This window comes from Leptonotus elevatus, chromosome 2, assembly GCF_054856555.1.
Source record: "Leptonotus elevatus isolate MCC_2025b chromosome 2, RoL_Lele_1.0, whole genome shotgun sequence".
Classification (NCBI taxonomy): Eukaryota; Metazoa; Chordata; class Actinopteri; order Syngnathiformes; family Syngnathidae; genus Leptonotus; species Leptonotus elevatus.
Window position 1 is genome coordinate 14,009,522 of NC_141240.1, and position 25,482 is coordinate 14,035,003.

The 25,482-nt window shown below is 43.5% G+C and overlaps 1 protein-coding gene across 1 annotated transcript in view; it reads right to left on the reverse strand.

Moving 5' to 3' along the window:
* Positions 1 to 25,482, reverse strand: part of rerea (arginine-glutamic acid dipeptide (RE) repeats a) — a 102,851-nt gene that overhangs the window by 64,559 nt on the left and 12,810 nt on the right. The window contains exons 2-3 of the mRNA XM_086068389.1: positions 13,706 to 14,210; positions 3,477 to 3,547 (exon numbers count right to left, since the gene is read on the reverse strand). Of these exons, the coding sequence (XP_085924515.1) occupies positions 3,477 to 3,547; positions 13,706 to 14,066 (432 nt within the window). The 5' untranslated portion in view covers positions 14,067 to 14,210. The remainder of the gene's footprint in view (positions 1 to 3,476; positions 3,548 to 13,705; positions 14,211 to 25,482) is intronic.

A 25,482-nucleotide genomic window follows, 5' to 3' on the forward strand; every position in this document is an offset into this window, starting at 1 on the left:
ATCATAGTGGAAAAATTACATTATCTGCTTCTCTGTAAATAACCATATATCACTCAACTCTTAATTGAGTGCAAAGAATCATAAGCAATATATCCTTGTTAACTTATAAGATATGTTCGATTAATGATTAACACCCTGCGTGTGGTATAAGACATAAACGTGTTCAGTTCATATCTTATCAAGGGCAATAATACACTATAGCACAAGACACCTGCTCATTATGTGCAATACAACAAGACATAGAAATAGGAGTTCAGAACATTATCCCATCCCATTAAAACATTTAATTAAAAAAAAAGGGAATTAATTAATTGAGTTATTTTCCAGTTATTCGCCAAAGGCTAAAAAGAACAATTAACAATGCCAACAGTGTTATGTACACACACTTCAAGTGGAAAAGTCTGCTTCCAAGTGATCAGTGAGGTCAACTATCAGTGGTTTCAAATTACAGCATGTGGCGGCATAACCTTATAGTTGTTATTTATTTATTTATTTACAATCTATATTTAATGAGCTTAATGCACTTCGCTTGCTGTGGTGTTTGGACATGATTAGGCATGTCATGCTGCTTGTATTCTAAAGTGTATTTGCCTGATTTCATACTGCATATGCAAGTCACAGCACTGACAAATATGCCACCATATCTGCAAAGCTGACCATTGTATCAAAGCGGCCATCTTTCTCCCTCTACCTCGATTGTCTCCTCAGTCTCCATTTCTCTCTCAATCTCATCTGTCTGTTTCTACGCTTCATCACCCCCCCCCCCCCAATCTTCCTCGCTCCACTTTATCTACCGTCACTCACCTTACCTCCTCCCATCCAATGTTCTAGTCATTGTGTCCACGTCCTCAACACCCATTGACCCCCACCTCCAGCACCTCCTCTGCTTGTATCTAACCTCATTTGCTGTTATTGGCCAAGTCTGCGGCGTTCAATCCCCGCTGCCTCCCCCTTGTTCCTTCCCCACGTCCTTTCTCCCCGCATCCTTGTACCCCACCCTCTCTTGCCTATGAAGCGATTGCAGTGTTTCTCCCTCCAAGGACAGGGGAAGTATGCCAATACATACACCCACACACAGTCTCCTTTCCCCTGTTTAATTACACAACCGCGTTCGATACGATTTTTGATGCCAGCAGTCCAATTTTACCATGGCCAAGGTGGAGGGCCATTGTGTGTGTTAATAGATACACCAACCGTGGTTGTACGTTTAAAAGCATTTCTTGTGAAAATTCACTGATGGGAGTGTGTTGCTACTGTAAAGGCTTTCTACTTGAGGGTATGACTGTCCATGATGAGATATAAAGTGCTTCCATCCTTCATCACAATGCTATTATTAATCATCAGTAATCTAAACGGAGGATATTCTTGCTTATTATAGTCTATTAATGGACAATTTAAATTACACGCATTCTGGTGTGGATGTGTCTCAGAGCTGACATCTTATTGTTCTTTAGTCAGCAAACTAGGTGAGACAGTGCCTCTGCTGGTTGCAGCAAAGAAGTGCACTCTAGTTTGTCTCAACTGTTTGAAGATGCATTTAGAACCAACTCCACACAATCAACATTATTTTAATGATAAATTAATTCGATTACTAAGCTCATCCAGTACACAAATATTTGTCCTGGTGTTTCAGTTTCTTAGTTTTGCTACTCACAACTGAATAATAGTTAATAATAGTTAAGATGTCTTTAGCCACTAGGGCTGCTCCTTCTGAGCAGACATCTTGTCAGGGAGAGAGCGAAATGAGGTCTATATAGCTTGATCGATGTGTCAGAGAGGTTGCTGTTAGCACTGCAGTGGCAGCCGGTGACTAAACAAACAAGGGAAGATGATTGCCCTACGTTGCAGGATTTATTTTTGCATATGCTACTGTTGGCAGTATGCTTGCTCTGCTTGTGTTTAAGTGTGTGAGTAACATGGAATGACAAGCCAGTGAATCATCTCAAAGTCTCCTCCGAGTGAAATACAGAAAAGGAAAGGGATAGGCTTCAATCAAGACGGCAACCGAGAGTGTGATGGCTGCATTTGGTATTTCTGCACACTAATTGGATTCACGGGTCATTAGCTAAAATACACAAGTGGGACAGTTCCAGGCTTGCGACCCGAGGCAGGATGGAGAGATGCGGAAAGGCAGAGAGGGCAAGGGATATTGATAAGGCTGTTTGGTTGGGGAGGGGGCGCAATAAAATGTCGGCTGCGCATTGAACGCTTCACAAAAAGGGTGCGGGGATGACGATCAATAGTTTACCCAGCATGAAAAGAAGTGGAGGCCAGAGGCAGATGCAGGGAAGAATGAGAAGATGGGAAATAAATTCTGTTGATGTCTAATGAGAGCTCACCTCCATGTAGCTTGTGGTCTGCTCTTTTCAGTATGTGGTGGCAAAAGCAGGAAATAAAGAACACTAAGTGCAACAATAGACTAACACAAGAGATTCCCCCGTACCCCCCGAGGGAAAATTGTGTGGCCCACTTTTGTGTTCAGGGGTGCATTTCGACTTTGCAAGGGAGAAGAACAATTACTACCTAAATGATCTCATATCCTCGCAAGACTATTTTGTTTGGCCGAGTAAACAGAGCTTTTTCAGTGCTGTTCTATAAGACAGGCTTTTGTGGTGTGGAGCCAGCCGAAGATAAAAAAACACTCGCGTTTGGGAAAGCCAGCAGGGCTTGTTGTTGTGTAGAAACTACAAGATACAGTCTGTTCAAACACATACAAGCATGCAGATGGTTGTTCATTAATTACAGGTGGACATTGGGGGCGGGGGGGGTTGACAGGGCATGACACATATGTAGAGCGAGAGAGAAGAGTGAGAGCAAGGTCAGCTAGAGGATCTGAGGTTGTTGTTTTTACCCCCTTCTTTCTGAAATCTATCATTTCTATATAGTCTGTCTCTTCTGGTACTTTTGGTCAAGGTGGGGAGTGTTTGTGTGTACAAGCTGGAATCTGATCAAAGGCCTGCTGCTGAGGGGCCTGCTCATTTAAAAAAAAAAAAGGGGGGGACGTGGGGGATCCATCCACATGAAATTAACCTTCACTATCAAAAATATTCACACAGAACTACTAGCACGAATACACAACACACACATTCATACCAATCTCAATAAGGATACATACATTTGCAAAACTAGTGTGTGTGTGCACACGCACGTGTTTGTGTGTACGTGTGTGAGGTGTGGGGGCGCTCTCAGCTGACCTCCCATCATCACCCTGACTTTTGGTAGCCATTATTTGGGTCCCCTGGGGGTCGGCCGACACCAACCAAGCCCTCAATAGTCTGTTGAAACAGCCACTAATAGAAAAGACAGCTAACAGCGCAATGATGTGAAGACGCACATCTGTGCACAAAGTTCAACTGCACAACTCAACATGCAGCCCCTCCTTGGATTTTGGTAGTTACGCTACGTTCAAGCACCTCAGAGCATAAGTGTGCGCACACACAAAAACAAAACAGACAGGAGGGAATTAAACTACTCACCAGTTTGAACTCTTGAATGCTACAAATGAAGTAGGGAGTGTTGGGCCGGCGACTCTCAATGTACACACAATCTGAAAGAAAAAAATAAACGTGTGTTAGTGTGAAGAAGTTGACGCTTCCCGAGGCATCTGTGCTTTGATGCAGCCAAGCTCAGGCACAAATTATTTGGAGTGTTGTTACCTCTGCTGAAAAGAATTTTTTTTCTTTCTCATTGAGTCAAATTCAATTGGAATGCGAGTAATAGGATTAAGGACTTTTGGAGCGCTACAAGGTTGCCTTTCCAAAGCAAACATTACACCCAAGGGGAATTATGCCATTGTTCCACTCCATTTATACACCAGTGCGCAATACTGGAGTAAACCCTGACCCACCACACCCCCACCCCTCCCCCCAACATAACCTGGTTTGGCAACTTTTACATGCTTTGCTGGAATAAGGAAATCCATGCTCTGCCAAATGAAATAACCCTCACAAATGTAAAAAAACGCAATTCTTTCACAAAGTGTGCAAGGAGGTGGGCCCGCTGGTATGGCCGGGTCGTGAACCGCAGCCCCCCTTCCCCTCAGCAGAACAAAAACATTCACGCTGCAGCAGACAAAATACAGCTTAAGACCACTTGAGAAAGGAACAGAGGACAAATTTGAGGCTGGGGGTGCGTGGGGCTAATGGCGGCTGCTCCACCTGGTGCAGTCCTTGCACTGCACATGCTAGAAAAATGTGCTGAAGTCAAAATGGGCAGCTGTCTCTATTAGGGATGATGCATTTGACAACACTTGATTCATAGATGTTTTTTTTTTTTTTTTGAATACAATGTCACTCAACATTGTCATTTCCTTCTTTAGACCACAAAATAGCGTAAAATGACTCAACAGAATCTTTGGTGGTTGCAGCGCACACATATTACACAAATGCCGGAATAAAAATAAATAAATACCCAAGCCTAGTTTTCAACAAAGCACATCCCAAAATGGGATCTTATTCCATGATGAATCTAATCCCAATTCATAGCAAGATGCTTTTGATGGTTTACAAAGTAGATTTGGCTATATGCAGGTATGTCGTCCCATGTTCTCACATCTTAACACTACATTCACCCACACACAAAAAGCTCCATCGTAAGACCACATTTTAATAGGCTACAGTCAGTCATAAAGTGCCAGTATTGTTGTTACTCCATGACTCCAGGCTTTCGCTCACAAAAGGTGTGGGGCAAGCATTTTCTGTGACACACGGTCCCTGTTATTTATATGTTTGTGTCAGCTGAGTTATTGATCTAGCTGTGGTTTATCTTACTGCTTGCAAAGGGGAAAAAGGGGTGGCATAAGATATTTAATGGCCCTTACAGCCAAGAGCCCATTTGTAGAGGTGCGGCTGTCTATATACAAGAGCTCCTGTGACATCACTGGCTTTGTTTTGAGACTGTGTGTGTATGTGCATGTGTTTGTAACCCCAGGGTGGGCTTGTTATCTGCTAAGGGGTGAATGAGCTGTTTGGAAGAGGGGGGGGGGGGGGGGATAAGAGGGAGGAGGGGGTTATCGCCCTCGCTGGCTCTGAGTGAAGCATTCTCTCTCTCTCTCTCTCTCTCTCTCTCTCTCTCTCTCTCTCTCTCTCTCTCTCTCTCTCTCTCTCTCTCTCTCTCTCTCTCTCTCTCTCTCTCTCTCTCTCTCTCTCTCTCTCTCTCTCTCTCTCTCTCTCTCTCTCTCTCTCAATGCTACCCGCTACTCGCCTCCCCCCAAAAGCTCTTCCTTCTTTACTCCCAACTCTCCGCCATCCCAGGAAGTCATTTACAAGATAGCATGAATGAAAATATCCATCAGTACTACTGTGCGATCTGTGAGTGACACAGTGTCTGAGCATGTTGAGAGAGGCGGCCAAACGAGCAAGATGGAGGGAGGGGAGCGGCGACAAGGGGAGAGCGGAGAACAAAAGAGACTAATCTGAGCGAGATGACATGTAACTGAGAAGTCAAATCGGGGGAATTAGGGTTTAGTGTCCCTTCACCTCATCCGCACATTCATTTCGAGGGGCCAGATCAGCTGTCTATGGCGAGACCACATCAACAGGCATAAAAACCAGACAGTGAGAGTGAAAAAATTTAGCAGTAGAGAGGGAGAGTGGGGGTGGGGGGGCTTCGATCACAGACAGCATTTGAGCCCATTGTTTGAATGTAAAATGCATATTGTGAATTCATTCCCTCTGCTACGTTCAGTACACTTTTTTTTAGTGCTGCTATAAAACCTATTTCTATGTAAAAGTGTTCTCCATCTGTACTATAAGCGGAGAAGTGGAAAGGGGAGGGACTTTAAGCAGTGTTGGGTGGGGGGGTCTACGTATGAGGGGGAGGGGTTGGTTTTTCTTTTCTTTTTGGGGGTTGAAGTGTGTGCTGTAGGAAGGGAGAACCACAGCAGGGACTTTGTAGTCAAGTGCTCTCACTTCCTCAGTAGCCATTAGTTTGCTTTCTTTCACTTGCCTCCACCCTACAATAAAACTGCTGACCAGCACACCATGCAACCAGGCAGGTTAACAAACTTCAGTCTTTCAAAACTTGGAGATAAACAATCATGACACTACAGAGAACTGAAAACTGGTCAGCGCTTCCCTAATTACATTGTCACTCCTGAGATCAGATGGCAGGATATTCAATGTATGACTTTGACGCACACGCAACAATTTTCTCTGCGTGGCTCATTGTTCAGCGAGCCTTTCTCTTACGGCTGCCAAGCGTGCCTAATCTAAAACACACCTCGTCTCAGCTAAAGAGCTGCGTCCTACTCTCTCTGTTACAGAGCAAATAAGATGCTGTTTAATTTGCTGCAACGTTCCAGGGGAGGGGGGGTGGGGAGGGCTTGCTCTTTGTACAAAGCAACAAGATAGGGTTTCTACAACACAAGCAGAAAAATGGCAATGCAATAAAAAAATGAATACGTTCTTTAAAAAAAGAAAGAAAAAAAGACGCATGTCACAGTTTAACGGCAATAGTTATTTAAACGATGCAAAGAGCCGAACAGATGCAAAATAGGGGTTGATTCAAGACTGGCCTTTTTCCAGAAGTCAACTGCCTACATAAGCGGGAGCTTGGTGTCTACCCAAGCTGTGTTCAGACATGTGGACGGTGAAAAGCACCAAATGATATTTGTCCCATTTTCCACTACACCCAGTAAAAAGAATACACGTTCATTTGAAATAAACCAAGCCTGTCAAATGGCAACACACCCAATAAAGATGAGAAATTTTCAATTAATGCTGCATGGAAAATTACATGACAATGGCACATTAAATTTGCATGCGAGACAAAAGTGAATGTGAAAATAAATGGAATAAACGTCCAACTAATGTCCAACCGTGAGCTAGGCCATTGTGTTGCTGTGATCTGTCCTGGCTTGGCGTCTTCCTATCGACACACTGGCGCATTTATCCAGTTGAAACCAGTTAAGACCATCGGGTCACACATTTTCACATGGGCTAGGCTGAGCTGCCCACAAGACAGTATAAGAGAAGAGACCATTTTGAATAGATTAGACCTTCTTCCGCATCCAGGAGAAAAAGCTGCACAGCTGTGTACTCCATCTTTCTGGCATCCACTGGTTGTTATTATCAGTATAGTGAACGTTTCCATTAGACACATCCCATTCGCTGTCATGTCTGTCAATGGCGAATATGTGTGCGTGTGTGTGTATATACACGAGTCTGTGCTTCTGGCACGCAAGCCACCGGAAATACTCAAAGCAGAGGTAAACAAACATGATGACGCAGCAAAGAACCACATTTTTGGAGTGTCGAGGAAACCGACTACTTTATTTAGTATGGTGAACGACATGAATATAATGTCTCTTTATTGATCGTAAGCCGAATAGTGACTGCATATAAATGTAGTCTATGAAAGGCTTCCTGAAACAAGTGTAAAGAAAATAACAGCCTCAAGATGAATTTAGAGCACAGCATCTTAATAAGGAGAATAGTGTCTGTCATTGCTTTAGTAGTCTATAATATAGGTGATCCAATCTTGTTGTTGCGCTTCTTCAGCGCAGATTAAGTGCTGTCCAAGGGCAAACATACAAAATGAAAAAAAAAATCATCCTTACTGTTAATTTGTGGTTGTCAGCAACACTATGAATCAAAATCTGCAACCTAACATTAAGCATGTTTTTGTTCCCTTGACAAATATTTAGTTTGGACAGCAGGCAGAAAGCCTGCGAAAAGGATGTGTTTATAAACTCCATTTCTGCCTCATGCCACTTCCTGCTGGGTTATCCCAGTGGGGTGGCCTGAGAGGTAATGAAAGCCTGGAGGTGCACAGACACTTGATTCCTCAACTCTCCTTTTTCTCTCTCCCTTAGCACCTGCCCAACAGTTCTTCCTTGTTCTGACTGGAAAAGCAGTGGGAAATACCTAGCAGGCCAAACTGTCAGCCCCCTTGCAACAGGGCAGGCCTACAGCTGACTGAGCTCCTAAGGGAGAACAGAGGCTCTTTGACACCCACCCCCTCTTTTCCGCTCAGCAAACCCACGCTTTCTCATTTAACAGGCGGCAGGTGGTTGAATTTCACTAAAAAGCTCTTTCCCCAGAGCCTCCAGCTTGGGGAGACGTGCGGGAGAAGACAAGGATTTAAAAAAAAAAAAATACATCTATGCAGTTTAGGGACAAGCTACACACTGTTGTGTTTTAATACAAGATGACTTGAAGGGCTTGTCTACCTTGTTAGCCTGACAAAAAAAAAAAAAAGAGAGCTGATCAACAGCTTGACTTGAAATGTGCTGTGCATATCTGGCGTTAGGCCCAAATGGTGTCCTGGCTAATGAAAAAGTGGCCTTTCACATACTGAACTACACTATAATGGCTCTTTAAGAGGAATCCATACTCGGGTTTTAAATACAGATACAGTATTTTGTTGATTGTTTATGAAGTACTGAAACAAGATCAGAAGTATCTTGGTGTTGTTTGATTGCTAAAAAGAAATTGTGCAGAACAACTTGAATAAGGCTATTGTTTCAAATTGAGAGTGCAGAAACACACATTATTAAGTTATTGGTTTGGTCCATTACGTGAGAAAATAAGCAAAAATGCCGATTATTGTTTTCCAAAGTAAAAGCAATTATTTTATTTTAATTCATGACAAAAATAATCAGTCTGCTTTCAAGGAAGACAACATAGATTGGCTAATAGTTACCAGGGCTGGGTATTGCCAACAACCTCACGATACAATGCGTTATCACAATGCAGGTATCGCGATACACGTCGTGTACCACGATACATGGCCTTCACAGCGATACATATCCCGTTATTTTACAATACTTAACATACATTTTTGAAAACAGCCAAATTATATCTTTATTATGCCGGATGTTTTCTTCTTCTAATGTTAACAGCTCTTCCGGTTTACCGCTTACGCCATGCCTGGTGCATATGCGTGCACACTGCGCAGCAAGGAGCAGGCTTCAACGACGTGCTGAGAAACTTTATGAATGAATGTGCAATATTGTTCTGACACCTCCATATTGATACGTGTATTGTAAAGAGGCCTGCGACGATGTATTCCTGTAACGCACACCCCTAATATTTACTGTTGAGAAGCTGGAATTGCGAGCATTTGAACATTGATTAAGTGTTTCGCCTCTACAATTGAATGTTGCCATTTTAGGTAAAATAAATTCCAATACAAATTTCAAAACAGATTTTTTTTTTTTAACTACATTGTTCAATTCAGGGATTAAGACGATTGACACCAAAATGATACCGCTCACCCCTAAATCATTGGTGGCACATGCCCTGTGTTACTGCCAGCTGTTGCTGCTGACTATAAGGGAGACAAGGATGGTAGAAAAGCCTGGTTCTGCAGAACTCTGTGTCAAACATACTCATGCTGCACAGCTTAATGTGTGTGCACATGACACACAGAGCGACACTCCTGAGTTCTGTGGCAGTTGCGGCAAAGAGCACCAGCTGTCCACATGAACAACTCGCCTCAACAACCGTGGCACACACAAAGTGTTTTTCTACTGGTGAGCCTGCAATCTCACTCACACATACACACATGCACACGCGCACTTTATAAGGAGCTGTCAACTACACTAATCTGCCTCTCTCTGAGGGGAATTTGCTAAATTAAATCAATTATTGTCTTTATCCGAGCCAAAGCAAACCCACCTACCACCGCTGTGGCAGCCATGTTGTGCGACATACAGCGGGGGAAGAAGTGCAGAGTGAGATGGGGAGGGCAGGTGGTTTCCATTAGCTCTCGCCATTTTAAAGAGAGCGGCCAAAAGGCATTGAGTGAGTTTGGACGGAAGGAGGCATGCTATGGCGCCCTGCCACTAAATGCATAATTCACAATGCCAAATTGAACAATTCTAGTCCAGCACAACTAGCTAGCTAGCTAGAAAAACCAAGAAACATTTCCTTAAGATCTTGGAGATACAAGAACACAATGCTTTCTGAATTCAAGGCGAAGAGAGGCATTTTGACATACGTCTTGAATTTGAAAACAAAAAGCTTTTTCTTTTCTTCCTGTGAATGTGCACAGGAAACTGATGGGGTTCCGTACCTCCAACAACGTTAAGAAACACTCGTTTGCGCAATGTGACATGTACTTGTGAATTTTCCTACCTGGGCACCAGCTTAGTGTGTCCTTATTTTTGTTTCTTTTGCACCTGTGTGCCTCTGTGCACTACTGTACCACTAATCTCCCTCATGGCTGTCTATATAATCTCAAGAGAGAGAGGATCAATAAACTGAGTTTTGCCGGGGTGGCTCTGGAGGTGCCTATAGGAGAAGGCTAAGCCGCAGAACACAGATTGATTTGGCGTGTCTGCTTGCTCTGGATGGGACCTCTTCTGCCCACTGGCCAAGCATACAGCCAGCACAGGACAAAAGTACAAGCGCAACTTCATCTCTTTAAAACTGCAGCAAAGCTGTTGTTCGCTGCACGACTACCTAGCAGCCGATTGCACATCGCCTTCCACCCTTTTCCATCCAGTGAGCTCTAAGCCGCCTGAACCCATCTGAGAGGGATAGAGAGGCTAAGCTGTGCGGGTGGCTGGAGATTGGAACTGGGAAGACTATTTCAATACTAGCTCACCTTATGTGACGACAGAAATGAGTAGTTAATGTCGGTCCAACGATATAATAAACAATCGAAACACCATTCGGGGTTGTTTCATGTACAGTGGTTTCTATTTTGTTCCCCTCATCCCCAGTAGGAGGCTGTGCAAATCCCTCACCCAGGGTGGTCAGTTTTACATATTGTGTGTCACTAGACGGCTATAAAGGGATTTAACATTTAGTAAAGCATAATCCATCGCAGGCTTTGTGCCTGCCTAAGCTGCGCGCATCAAATCTGATTGCAAGAAGGCTGCTAGCAAGCAGGAGGAGGAAAACACACAGTGCACTCACACACGGAGCTTATCACTTGAACAATAAGCAAAGGAGACAGCAGGAGGTCAGTTACTGAGGTGGAAGATCTTCTGTGTTGACAATAGGTGGTAAATTGCATACTAGTGTAGCGGCTCATCCCTGAACGAAGACAGCCTAGCAACTAGAGTGTGGAAGAGCCAGGGGAGGGGAGGGGGGCAGGGTTGTGACAACCAGGCAGCTCTCGACCTGTCAAGCTAATTGAAGAAGAAGACAGGAAACATAAATATTCCCCATCAAGCGGGCAACGGCTCCACTGTTCGCTCAGATGTGGAAATATAAATATTCGGCAGAGCTAATCCACTGAGACGCTCGACTTTGTTTATGTGCCTTTTGAATGTTTCATTGATGTGAGTGACTGCTTAGGTTTTTTTCTTTGTCAATCCCCTTCACCCGCCCCCACCATCCGCATGGTTGAATTATGAGACAAAGCCTTGGTGCTCTGTCTATTAAACATGGAAAAAAGGTTTCAGTGGAGTCCGTGCAGGGAGATGAGAAAAGGGAGCAATAGGCAGGTTTGGTTTCAGTGAGTCTGCTGGTTTAAAGATTTGTTATTGATAGCAGAGAAATCATTCAGCTAACAGTCATGGCAGGCTGTTTTACAACATTAACTTGTCCCTCTTGTGGCTCATGGGAAAAAAAAGGAAGAATTGTGATTGCATGGTAATGTGATACAGGACTGTCTAACACACAGCCTCAATGTCCTTTATCTGTTTAATAAACAATCATTTTACTATTTGACCTTTTGCTTTCAGTTAAATACATGGAAAAGCACAACAGATAGGAAACTATCCGCAGAAAGGAAACTACTAGATGCACACTGAAGACTGGCTGTCTTAAGCATTCAACAAACAAGTACAACTAACTCCGTAGGCCTGTCACGATAACACATTTTTCCGGATGATACATTTTCCCAGAAATTATCGTGAGAAATTACATGATTTGCTTTTTTGTTTTTGTTTTTATGCCCCTGATAGAGTGATGATGTTAGAGCTGTAACATCTCTCAAGTACGATGACGGCAGACGTTGGTTGGTTATCTCACCTTATTTATTGTAAACACACAAACAGTTACTGTTTGTCATAGCCGACGGCGAAAGAGAATGATAAAAGCGTTCAACGAAGGTACCGACACGGACAACTCGTCTCCAACTCACTCTCAATGCTGCCCGCACTCCACCCTCCCTTCCAGCGAGTCGCATCATGCATTCACAGACACTCGGAAATAAAACAGCAAACATGCACTAAGCAACACGCACAACCGAGTGCGTTATAGAGCAAATACATAGATAAAAACGTACGTCCTTTTGAAGTGCATTTAAGTACTTTTGTGACTAAATTGAGAGTAGACAAGATCACTATTTTAGTTCAGTATTCATACTTGTTTATATTTTTGTGTGTTGGTTACACATTAGATTTTTGTAATGAAAAACAGGTAAGCTTGGCATCAGAAAAGTTATTTCCAACTGATCTAATCAAAAGTTCCCTAAATAAAACCCCAAACAAATAAATAAATCTTATATAATGCACTTGATGTGTTTGTATAAACCTATAGTGATTTAGCAAGCTATGAGCTCCCTTGATCCGCCAGCATTAGAAGAATAGAACCTGTCTCGGAACGCTGGTCTCACTGTCAATTCTGGCACTCGAAACAGATCACAACAGGCCGGCCAGTCGCCAATTTATTTTAGTTCTTGAACTTCTTGGTGTGTGTAATGAATGGTCGCAGAACCAATGGTGCATAAACAAGCAATGAAAAATAAGAGCACCGTAGACTATAGCTGTTAGCCGATGCGCGGCTAGCAATAATGTTACTTGGCTATTATTAGCGCTGCTGCTTTGGCTCACAAATGAGCAAGAGTTGCATGTGCTTATGAAGACCCGATGGGACACATGCAAACTAAACTGTTGAAATGGATTTCACAAGCCGCTCTACCCTCAGTGTTTATGTGTGTGCGAGTGTGTGTGTCTATGTGTGTGTCAGCTCGCACAGCGGCGAGCAGGCTGACAGAAGAGGCAACGAAGCAGCGCGAGTGAACGTTGATTTATGTAAACAAACATGCATATAAATGACATTTATCGAGTAAAAAAAAAAACAAAAAAAACTATAAATGCGCCCAATTTTTTGTTATCGAGGTGAGGCGCGACCAGTGTAATATAATTAGCGATTACTAGACCTACCATTATATTTAGAAAAATGTATGTTGATGTGACATTTTTTTTGTATATTATTGAAATGAATAGTGTTTTGTTTTGTTTTTGAACATTGAAAAATCCCAAAATTTCTACACACTTCCTTTACAGGAGTAATTTAATTCAAAGGCTTGCGATTTTCGCCCAATCCATTCAATACTGCAAAGACCTAAACATTAAAACACCTTCTGGTCTCAGAAGTATAAAGCATACTTTCCAGTGAGCTCGATGTTTGTATAAAGTCATTAATGTGGCCGCCGCCGTCGCTATTACATCTATTGAAGTACCACTTTGCTTTATTGACTTAGCCTGAGACAAAGCACAGAGAGGGTCAACTTGGAATTGATTGCATGATGCACTGGCCTTTAGCCTGAGGTAGTAGTTGCAATCTGTAAGCAGCAAATTGTAAAGGGCAGAGATTTATTAGTTTTAATTTCCAAACCAAGTGTATCAACAACAATGAAGGATAAAAAGAGACCAGAATGCACTGTTACTCTGGTTGTTTCAGATGATCTTTAAAATGGGAGTTTGATGAATGCAGACTGACTGATCTTGCTACATTTACTCAGAGGCCATGCCAAGATGCTGCGCCCCCTGCTGACAATTAGATTAGACAGGACAAGGACTTACCTCCTGGTCTGTAAACAACATCGTCTTCTGTGATGAAGGACGTGATTTCTCCGTTCTCTGTGCGCTCGTAGCGGGACTTCTTCTTGGGCATCTTCTTCTTGCCCTTCTTGCCGGCATCTTCGGCCGTGCCGCTACCTCCACCTGTGCTGCCGTTGTCGTTGTCCTCATCCTCACTGTGTTCGCTCTCTGCATAGTTCTTGGCGCCACCCTCCAGCGTACAACTGCGCCTGGGCCTTGAGCTCTCGCCCTCACCCCGTTCCCCGTCTTGCCGGCGGGACTTGCCGGACTCCCTCTTGTCCCTATCCCGATCTCTGTCTCTGTCCCGTTCTTTCTCCCGCTCCTTTTCTTTGTCAGCCGTCATGATCCGCCACGTGCCTTCCTCAGTCCTCTCACGGCTGGGCCTCCGTGAAAGGTAGACTGTGAGCCTGGGCTTCAGTCTTCTGAATTTACTAGTCAAATCCAGGGAAAATTTGGCCACACCAACAACCCCAGTGTTTCAGAAAAGCTGGGGGGAAAAGAGGGAGAGAAGAAAAAAACAAGAGTGAGCATCATCTTTGCTGGGCAGAAGTTAATAGTTTGTGCATGAGCAATATAGGATTGCTCCAAGAGGCCAGGCGGCTGGGGAGGCGAGCAACAGTAATTGTTGGCAGCATCCTCCACAATCATTAACACTTGTGAGAGCAGCTTTATCAAGCGGGCAGAACCTTCTAACTTCCTGCTAACACATTTGCCATCGCTCAACAAGGCATTACGATGTGTACACAGTAAAAGGATGTTGAAAAGAAAGTCAGAAGACAATATAAATGGAGGTCATAGCTGAATAACTAAAACAAAACATGGAGGATAAGGCTAGCAGCCAATACACGTGTCAGGGGGGCTTTTCAGTACAAACAGCACGGGAGCGAGCAGCATGAAGCTCACTGACAGTTTGCTGGCTAGCTTCTTTGCAAACCATCTGTAATGACACCGGACCGAATCGTGTTTGCTGTGTATGTGTGTGTGTACTCTGGCTTACTGGACTGTGCCTCAATCCAAGCCCTTCGCCACAACCACCGCTGTGTTAATGTCAAATGACAGGTCCGGAGGGAAGAACGCAGCAATCCAGTGGGTAGGGAAATGGGCCATTTTCAGCTATCCCAAAAACGTCCTTTATGGGACCATAATGAAAGCCTCCAAGTGGGCAAGGTCCTGCGAAGCCTGCTGTGTGTACAACTCTTGCTACTGTACACCTGAATGCAGGCTCAACACTTAACGCCTGTGTTGCCCTCCCGAACCCCACTGCTACAAATTAACAGGAAATAGTCATTACATTCCCATGCGGGAGAAGGCAGCCCACGTTACCATGGCTGTGATAGCAGAGAGGAGAGACTGGAATGGCAGTCTTGAGGAAACAAGCATTTACAGTAGGACTTGTGAAATGTGAACCACACAAGAACACACGCATCCATACACACGAGAGGTGTTTGGTGACGACCATGCTACTAAGCAGCGGGTGCTGTCACTTTGTGAGCAGACACCAACTGACAGGGCAGCTGCTCCTGTTGTCGGCTTGCTAGCAAACACTGGGCCTGATTAAACCGCAGCCTCGTCACAGCCCCATTAATCACCTAATGATGAGTTACCACGGCGACCACTGGGCTGCCAGCCTGTAAGCACGGGGGACACATTAATGTGTGTGCGATATTCAAGGGCTCGGGAGACTTCCGCGCATGTGTGCGACACCTTCGAAACTACCCCCGGGCCCCCTGAAGTGTCCATATCCAGTGGCTTGTCTTCTTGTGAGGTGTGAGGAACATGAAAACACTGATGACTGCTGCATTTGATAGCACAGCTCTAATCCTGGGGGCCGCCAGAATCAGTGTATGAGCTAAGCACCTCTTCTCTCCTCTAATTAGAAACATAAGCCTCTTTCTATGAAAACCAACAATGTTACGATTTGAGGGCTAGGTCTTTCCACTTTGAAGTTGTGGACTCGCTAAATATCTTTACAATCAAGGTGCCATTAGTTTTCATCTGGATTTAATTTGAAAAGATCCAAGTTCTCTGTATTCTGTTACATAGCTCATGGCATCCTCATGGCAATACAAAGGCCTCTTTTAGACCAATCCAACATGAGCCAAATGTGACCAACGTCTACCCTCAGGCTCTTGACAGAATATCGTGTAATATAAAAGTAAATCTGACCTGGTATATCCAGTTACTTCTACTGTTCATCTGCATTTGTCATTTCTTTTTCTTGCCCCGTGCGCTGATTCGCTAGCTAACAGCCAATATCAGAGTGATCAAATGTCACAACGGTCCGATGTCGATTGAACGTGTTGAATCTGCCTAAAAAAAAAATCCTCAGACGCTCCCCAACAGCTGGGACTTCCAACATCGGAGCGACGTATCAAAGCCTTTACACTCAGAGGGAGGGAAAACTGTTTAGTTTGCCGTATTTCAAAAGGTGCTATAAAAGCATTGCTTATCTGAAGCTGCAGCATGAAGTAGCTTGAAAAGAGCAGTTTGAAGCAGACCACAGTCAAGGTGAGTTGGTGTTAAGATAGAATTGTGAAGAGTCTAACAGAGTGATGGTTCATAGAGCAGGAGAAAGACGTGGAGCAGACAGTGAAGGTGAGCAAGAAGGCTCTCCGCCTACTCGCCAAGAAACAAAGTGCTTTGTGGAAAGCAGCGGCGTGAGGGGGCAGGTGAGTCTTGGAGCTATTACACATCAATCACAGGGCCAGGACCCTTTGAAAGACACCAGCTGTCTTAATGGAAAAGAGAGGGTGGGGGACAGTGGCTGGAGAGGAGTTAAGGGGGTCCCAGCCAACGGTGTCTAATCCACCATTTACATTAGTGCAATGGAGTCAAGGGGTAGCAGCCAGCGGGGCCCAGCCTCAAATACATTTCTCTCTTCCCTGAGTCTTTTCTGAATGAGACCTCTGCCCCAAGACTGTCACGTAGTCTGTGGCCCGATTAAAACAACAACCCCCACAATGGCCACACAGCAGGTTTGTTACAAAACCCGACCATCCCCCAGTTTCTCTTAAGCATCCTTTAAACAAAGCCATGTTTTATTCATTAACTCTGTCATTAAAATGAGTTAATGACATTTTAACCCAAGCCTGTCTACGAATATACACTGTCTGGGAGTGTTTGTTTTTAAACTTTACTTGCAGGCAGAGGGAGTAACTAAAAAAAGGAAACCTAAAATAGCTGCAATGCACTTAGTTATGGAGGCAAACTTATACCGTCATTATGGAATATGCATTTGTAGAACTATGAAGTAGCAAAATGTGATTGGCAAGGATTTACAGGCAGCTTTACAAAAGGGATCAAACAAAATACTCCCGTGAATACGGATTAGAGACGAACAATGCTGTCGCAAAGATACTCGGGGGTTATTAACAATGAGGGTAGTTCCAATTAATCCCAATAAACCAACCAGATCCTCGGCAGTGAGTGGTTCCTGGCTGGAATGCTGTTGAAATGCAGCAGGTTTTTGTCGGCTCCAATCCATTACTCGGTGAGTGAGATCTAATCTGAGCTGCCATCCGAGCCACCAAGAAACAAGCGCACAATGAAAGGCTCAGCTGGAGGTACGGTGTAGGGAACTTCACGAGGGATTCTTTGTGGTGCCTGCACTCACCGCCTTTGTCTTACCTTGTGTAATCACATTTTGCTTTATTCTCAAGAGCCTCACATTTTAGTTTGCTTGGTAGCGCCAAGAATCTTGTCTGCTCCGGTTGTCTTTTAATTCACTGACAAATGGCCACAACGTCTCCCTCTGCTTATTCACAAATGTGCCATGTTCAGCCGAAGTGAGTTTGTTGGGTATCCGTGTGCTTTGACTGATTCGGGAAAAATAGTGGATTCATCAGTTGCAATCGTCAGGCTTCCATGAAAATGACAAACCACTGACTGAGGATTGTTATGCCTAATTTCCAAGGCACAACAAACCTAATATGGATCAGCACTAGCGATGGGCATTATAAAGGAGTCATTATCTATAAAAAATTTAATTGAAATTGGATGGTGGCCATGACTTGAAGCAACTGAAATTGAATTGGAGTGTACTTGGCTGCAACAAGTGGCGCTTCAGATCTAAACTAGTTTGCAGAATAACAAAGAACATCAATTATGGGCAGTCATATTAGGCTCAGTATGACACTGGCGTTGAAGCCTTCAGAACACAGAGTAAGAGACTCCAACCGTTTTAAAACTTATTTTTGAGAAGCATGAATTAAATAGGTCCCCAAATATCCATCCTAATCAGGGCTTATTTCACACCTTTTAAAATGTTATTCGTTTCAAGCATTCACATAAAAAAGAAACAGAAACTCAATCATGGTGAAAAACAAAATAGTAATAAAAACGTAACTTCTTTGGAGGGAAAATGCAGTAAAGAATGAGTCCACAATGATTAATAAGAGACTATTCATAAAGTGTGCCTTATCTGTGTGTGAAATGTGATACATGTGTTGTAATATACTATAGAAGGATCTGCAGTCGAGTGCTTTACACGTCACATTGATAAGGATCAGACTGTGTGCACCACAGGGTTTTAAGCCGCTCCTTCATATCTCCAAGAAGACTAAATCCTTTTCTAGTTCCATGTGTGTGTGTGTGTGTGTGTGTGTGTGTGTGTGTGTGTGTGTGTGTGTGTGTGTGTGTGTGTGTGTGTTGCCACCAAATGGCCCTAAGGGAGGGAGGCTGGTACAATGGTTCATCCCAAGTTGTCTATTATGTACAGAATATTCCAACAGCCCCAATTGAAGCTACTTCATGATAGTAACTGTGCAGTGTGTGCTCAGAGGCCATTTGAGCAGCTCAGAGGGTTTTCATATATTCACGAGGCTCCTGAGGGAAATGCCACGGTGGTGGGCATGGTCACCTCTCCCCTTTTTTTGAAAATGAGATACTTTTTAGAGCAGTGAAGGACCTTTTTGCCAGTGCCATTGATAAGGGGAAAGGGGAGAATGTGATGCATGTAGTGGAGAATGGCATCATCATAAATATGACTCTTGAGTTTCTCTCCGATTATTTTGGGTTGGCCTTTTGGCAATAAATATGCTTCACGCAATGTACAATGACCTGGGGTCACGCGTGAAATGTGCTAAATGTACTGTAAATGACCCTCTTTTTATTTTTTGGTGTTGCATTTTGGTACTGCAGAACTAGTTGCTACATGTACTGAATCAAATGGTGTGTACAGTATATACACTGAATATATAAATGCAAGACTTATATTTTGGTCCATTTTTCATGCGCTACACTCAAAGAATTCAAACTTTTTCTACATACGAAAAAGGCCATTTCCCTCAAAATGTTGTTCACAAATCTGTCTCGATCTGTTAGTGAGCGTTTCTCTTTTGTTGAAATAATCCTTCCCACCTCACAGGTATGGCAAATCTAGTTGCTCATTAGACAAAGAAGATTGCACAGGTGTGCGTGTGCCTTAGGCTGGTGTTCGTTCAGAAAATCGGTCAGCATCTCATCATGTGACCACCATTTGCCTCACGCCAACAAACAACAGCAAACAGCTCAGCCACACGACACCACACACACTATCTGCCATCTGCCCTAAACAGTGAAAACCAGGATTTATCCGTGGAGAACACCTCTCTAATGTGCCAGACGCCATCGAATGCGAGTATTTGACCACTCAAGTCAGTTTCGACGACAAATTGCAGTCAGCTGGGGACCCCAATGAGGATGACAAGCAGGCAGATGAGCTTCCCCGAAGCGGTTTCCGACAGTTTGTGCAAAAATTCTTGGGTTATGCAAACCGATTGTTTAATCTGTTCTTAATCAGCATCTTGATATGCCAAACCGTTGAGGTGGGACGGACCCTAACACTAACCCTGTCATAGCTACTAGTTTGCTTGTGAAGAGATGTTGGTTATTATTAGTGATGCACCGAATATTCGGCCACCGAAAATGTTCGGCCCAAAATTGCTATTTTTGTTATTTTTGGCATTTGGTCGAAATAAAATTAAAGCCGAAAGAATATGGCCAAAATAGGTTGTGGTGACGCAAGCAAAAATAAAAAATAAAACGCGGATTTGATTCAAACAGCGAACGCGAGGGTGAGCGTCCGCCTCTCTTTTTGCTGGCTTTTCACCGTGAGTTTACACCGGTCGGTCGCAGTTGCTCCCAGGGCCATTGCGCACACCAGACGAGAGGGGCGTCGCTTGGTGTACAACATTTAAGCGGATCAAAAAAAGACAGAACTACCGTGTACTGCAGTACAGGTGAGCCGCTCTTTCTCCCGCAGCACCTACTTTAGCTAATGCTAGCACTATTGCTATCAACAGATTTAAACACGGAAACACTTACCGCTATCTCCGGGTGGCGACAGACCTGTACAGGACGCCGTGTGTGACTTTTTTAGTCCGTTTCCGAGGCCCATTAGCTGGTGCGAACAAATGTATTTATTTATTTTTAAACGCGTTGGTGAATATGCGAATGTGCCAATTTTTTTTAAACAATCTTTCTTTATTCTACATTTTAAGTAAAAGAACATTGTCCTCAAACAAAGGAGTAGAAAAGAAAACTAACAATGTGCCGATTTTAAGTGTGCCGCATCTTGTCTAGCCGCACGCATTCGTGCCCGCCTGTGCAAACTACATTGACTATGAAGTGCAATCGCACCGCCAGAAAATGCTCAACCCTCGTTTGGTGTTTAATGTACCATTAGCCAACATGTCTGCGGTGTGGGCACATTTCAATTTATATTGAGCTTTGTTAAAATGCCAGGGCTAAATAAATATTTTATAATAATTTTAATTAATTATAATAAATGCAATGATAGTAAAAATTGGCATAATTTTTTTCCCGGCGTTTCGGTTTTTGGCCAAACATTTTAATTTCTGTGAATCCCTAGTTATTATCAAGGAAACCTTTGGGAAATGTCTCGATCAGCTCTTAAATTACACCCTTATGAGCTGTTTTTGTTATTGGTCCGAACAAATGTACCTTTAGTTGTACTAGACATTTAAAATGAACAGGAAACTGAAGAAACAAAGATGGGCTCACTCTCTTAGTTTTTCCATGGCTGTATATACTGCAATTTGGAACAGTGGAAGAGAAAACGTCAATGTGACATTTAATCAATCAGATGAAGTACAAGAGAGGAGAAAAAAAACACTTAATAAAAAAAACTATTTTTATTTTGTTGTCTGTCAAAGGGAGATTTTAATATTGGAACACTCAATCATAAGCCACTTCTAGATATTCAGCAATCAAACAGCCCCAATTTTCTCTCTTGGATCCACCAGCATATTGTCAGCTTAATGATCTTATCCATCAATTCAAGTACAACTGGTAGTCTAAATAAGTGTGGTGAGGGGAAGGAATTTATTCACGAGGCTGCCCTACATCCTCCAGCTACCACCCAGAGTGACGTGACAGATGAGACAGCTCGGAGGGTTGAGACTGGCAGCACAGGCCAGTGGGGGCACTGAAGGGTGACTTGGATAACATCCCCTATAAACAAAATTATTAGGTCAGCGCACAAAACCATTCCCCAACTGGTATTAGCGAGCCACGTTGTGGGAAATTCTGCTCACTAACGTTGAGCAGATGGTTGGGAGTGGCTGAGGGACAAACACCCCATTCAACACCATATAATAACACCATAGGAAGATATTACCTCTAATTAGAGAAGTCCGCTTTTATAACCCAACCAACCATAACCCTTTCAAAACAATAAAAGAAAGGATTCATCTTGTGAACATCTTCATTGTTTGCAAGCCTCTATTTTACTGCAACCGTATTGTCGCAAGCAGAGATATGACTCACAAATCATCGCGTATGAGACGCAGCTATACGCTGTCAGCAAACCTTTCCCCGGTGGACAGTTTGCTTGCACAATGAAAAGAATGGCTTCTGAAAGCAGTCAGTGGGGGAGCGGAATATTCACTGTGTTCGGCCTTGACACCCACCATCTCAGCTGTAATGGCCGCTGATCCTCGACAATGAGGAGTGTGCCCTCTGAAAAGCACATGAGGAGAAAATCATCAATCTCCTCATTGTGACCGTTGCGTGCAAATAGTCGCAATTTATAAAACACAGCTACAGACTTGGTGGGGAGGTAATGGTATATATTGCTGGATGTGTTTTTACTTCCTCATTGCACACACATAAGAAAATAGTGGGGGAAGCGGGTAAGAGTGATGAAAACGCTGCTGTAACAAGCAGGATCTGAGCTCAGTGCTCCCATATCCTCTGAGGACAGCTCATAAAACATGTAGCGCTCAGGACTGGGCCTCTTACAGCAGTGGCATTTTAGGACTACGCCACAAAGACACAGGCCACACGCACGCACGCACGCACGCACACACACACACAAGGGTGGTTCTCAGAAAAAAATCGCTTAAGGCAGGCGCAATGTTGACGAGAAGAGTGGGGGTTGAGCCGTGGGAGGAGTCCGTTTTGAATTGATTGTTTACAAACAGAAAACGGTCAAAACTTAAGACCCCACCACCTTTGACTATTTTTTACACTTGGGCAGCTTCACTACCTTCATATAAAGACATTCAGTTGTAAGATTATTACAGGATTATTATAGGATCGTGTGGACATATTAACAGTTCACTTGGCAAAATATGATATGCCCCCGCAGCTGAACTTGCGTGCCTTGCAAATCCTGCTGACGCGCAAGAATACACACACCAAAAAACAACAACTGTGCAATTAGCGTAAAAAAGATTTATCGATCTATTTCATTGGTCAGTCGGTACAAATAAAACTGGACTAAACAAAATACATATTTTAAAATTGTTAACATATTTTAAACAAAATTATTGAACTTGCAGTTCTACTTACACAAGTCGTTCAAGTGGAAGCATACAGTACAGTACAGTTATACAGTTGTCACGGTCTTGTGTTGCATCTACATTCTTTCTGACAGTTTGTTGGTAACTTTTTTATAGTTATGCATTGTAAGGGTATAAAAAGCTCTTAAAACACGAAGGTGTCGGCATGTCATGAGCAGGAATTGGCCGTAATTTTTCACCGCTCAAAATATATTCATACACGAACAATTGCACAAATCTCAGTAAGGTTGTTTATTTTATCTCTGCAGAAAATGTGCAATATTGTGAGCAGTGAAATGTGCTGACTGATTTTAAAGGGAACAAAATATTGACTCTGTGACGGGGTCATCATTTGAGGCTCTCGGCGGACCATGTTGTCTGAGAACCATCCATGATACACATACATACAGATAGACTAGTTGATTTTCTAAAAATGTTTGAAGAAGGTATGACATGCACGATTTACAAGCTGCACCACAAGCTAACGCTTAGATCTTCATGTGAAAATACACAGAAGTTATAACAGGCAATTATTTTCATAAAACATGACCAGAGGGAGCAAAGAACAATCGGTTTCCTGGTGCAACCCTACAGAGTACAGCACTCATCTGCAGATTAAACTGAAGCCCTTTTGAATGCGAAATTGAGACTGCTGATCTGATGGTGCATGTGTTGTGCCTCCAAGCGCGCGCGCGCACGCACGCACGCGCGCGCACGCACGCACGCACGCACGCACGCACGCACGCACACACACACACACACACACACACACACACACACACACACACACACACACACACACACACACAAGATGCATGTTTAAGATTACTCATTACATCCTCTACTGTGCCCAGTCCAAATAGGATACAACACAGCTGACCTCAGTCCCGACGCCTTAAAAAAGGGTGGGCTGTTCATCAGAGAGGCTGTGAATAAACCTCAGATATTCCTGGAATGTTAATGTTAGGCTTTGACCACAGCCGTCTTTTTTCTGGCTTCTCTTTCTCTCACTAGACCATTAATGACAACTTACAACTTACGCCTGCCTGCACAGCAAACACATTAAGTAACCCCAACGTTCACACAAAGATTTTAAGTTCAGGCTATAAATTACTGTCATGAGGTCGGATCGAGTTGGAATACGTCGGGGGTGGCGTTTCCAGCAAATTCGACATGTTGAATCGGCGTTGGGCATCTGGGCATTTGATCACTATGATTGGCTGTTAGCTAGCGAATCAGCGCACGGGGCAAGAAGAGGAAGTGACGAACACGGATAAACAGTATTCAACTCGACTCAACTTTGTTTTTTCAGGACAGCACACATGAATATTAAAGTCCCCCACAAAGAGGATATGATCATATTCTCTTTGGTTCAACAGAGACCGCCATTGTATGATATTACCGTTAAAAGGTTTGCCAACAAAGGTATGAAAGCTCAACTATGGCATGACATGGGAACGTAACTGGATATAGCAGGTAGGATTTACTTTTATATACGATACTGTGTAAAAAGCCTGAGGGTTTCATTCACGTGGGAGGAAAAGTAACCACCGGTATGCAATGTTTATGTTTTTCATATCCCGCCCCCGTAAAGAGGTTTCCGGTTGCCTTTAGGAATAATGACTACCGCCGCCGATGATACGGAGGGGAATTACTTCTCATGCATGTGCTAAAGGTACGTAATAGTCGGTGTCGGTGTGGTGTGTATTTTACGTCATTTTTCTATGCAACGTGCTGACGTCTGGGCCAACGTCGGATTGGTGTATCTAGGCCTTAACATTCAATGTACACATAAAGGGTGCGTTCGGAAATACGCACCAAACTCGCACTGGTTCACTCCAACCATTCGGAAACTCGGTTGCATTGCTCGAATTTGGCGTTCAGAAATTTAGATCTCACAAAAAACTGCCAGCGCGCGCACTCGAGGCTCCAACTTTGGACACAGTGCGGCAGTGTGTCGGGCAGTAGGACATGGAAACGGTAATAGCAAGACGCGAGGGTTGTGGCCTGCCTGGGGATATAAACATTGCTATCCGCCATTCCTTATCGTGGATAATTCTCAAGTTGTTATGAACTTTTTTTCAGAGGTTTGCGGTTGAGTGGCGCTAGGTCTGGGGCTTTTAGAGGTGGATGTTTGGCTGACTAATATTGACGTTAGCTAGTTGTGTGGGCTAGCGAGTTGATTACGACTGAGCCGAGTTGTAAACAAAACAAGTAGTAGAACATACGCACTTTCATTGTAGTGCACGGACTTCAGAGCATATTTCCACGTCCGTATAAGTATAAAATACAATGGAATCTCTCAATTTGAATGCATCCTTTCTCTTACAATTTAAAAGGCATCCAAAACCTTTGGGAAAAATGTAGCGCGAACCACAAATGTCGGGGTTCTAAAATCTGTACAGTCAGCATTCAAAGTTGAAACCTGTTTTGTTTTTTCTTGGATTTCATCATGCTAAATGGCAACAACAACACTATTGTTTTGAAGTCCTAATATTAATGGTGTTTTTTTTTTCCCCCTTTTTTTTTTTATTGGTTCAGATTGATCCTGCAATACGTTATTTCTATTTCTATTATTTCTTATGGGAACCGTTTAAAATCAGAACAATTTGGAGGTTGACCAGCGCCCTGATATGAACCGTGTTTGACCTCAGACCTCCAGCTGTAATAATGTCAAGCATGTCATGTTCAGCGCGCACCATGCGCTGTTCTTATGGACAGGAAATGTGCTTCAGCCATTTCTGCCATCTCCACGGGGGAAAGCAGGTTTTGTAGAGCTACGGTCAATGTCAAAATAGCTTCCCCGCTGCATCTGCAAGTGTATAAAAGAGCCACAGAGAGCACATTCACTACAGTGGGGCATTCATTTTTGTTTACATGAGTGCCAATTTAAAAATGTGTAGGCCATTGACGCACATGGACACGCACGTACCAACAGTACTGTATTTGCAGTGCAGGTCAGTCTGTGTGTTCAGC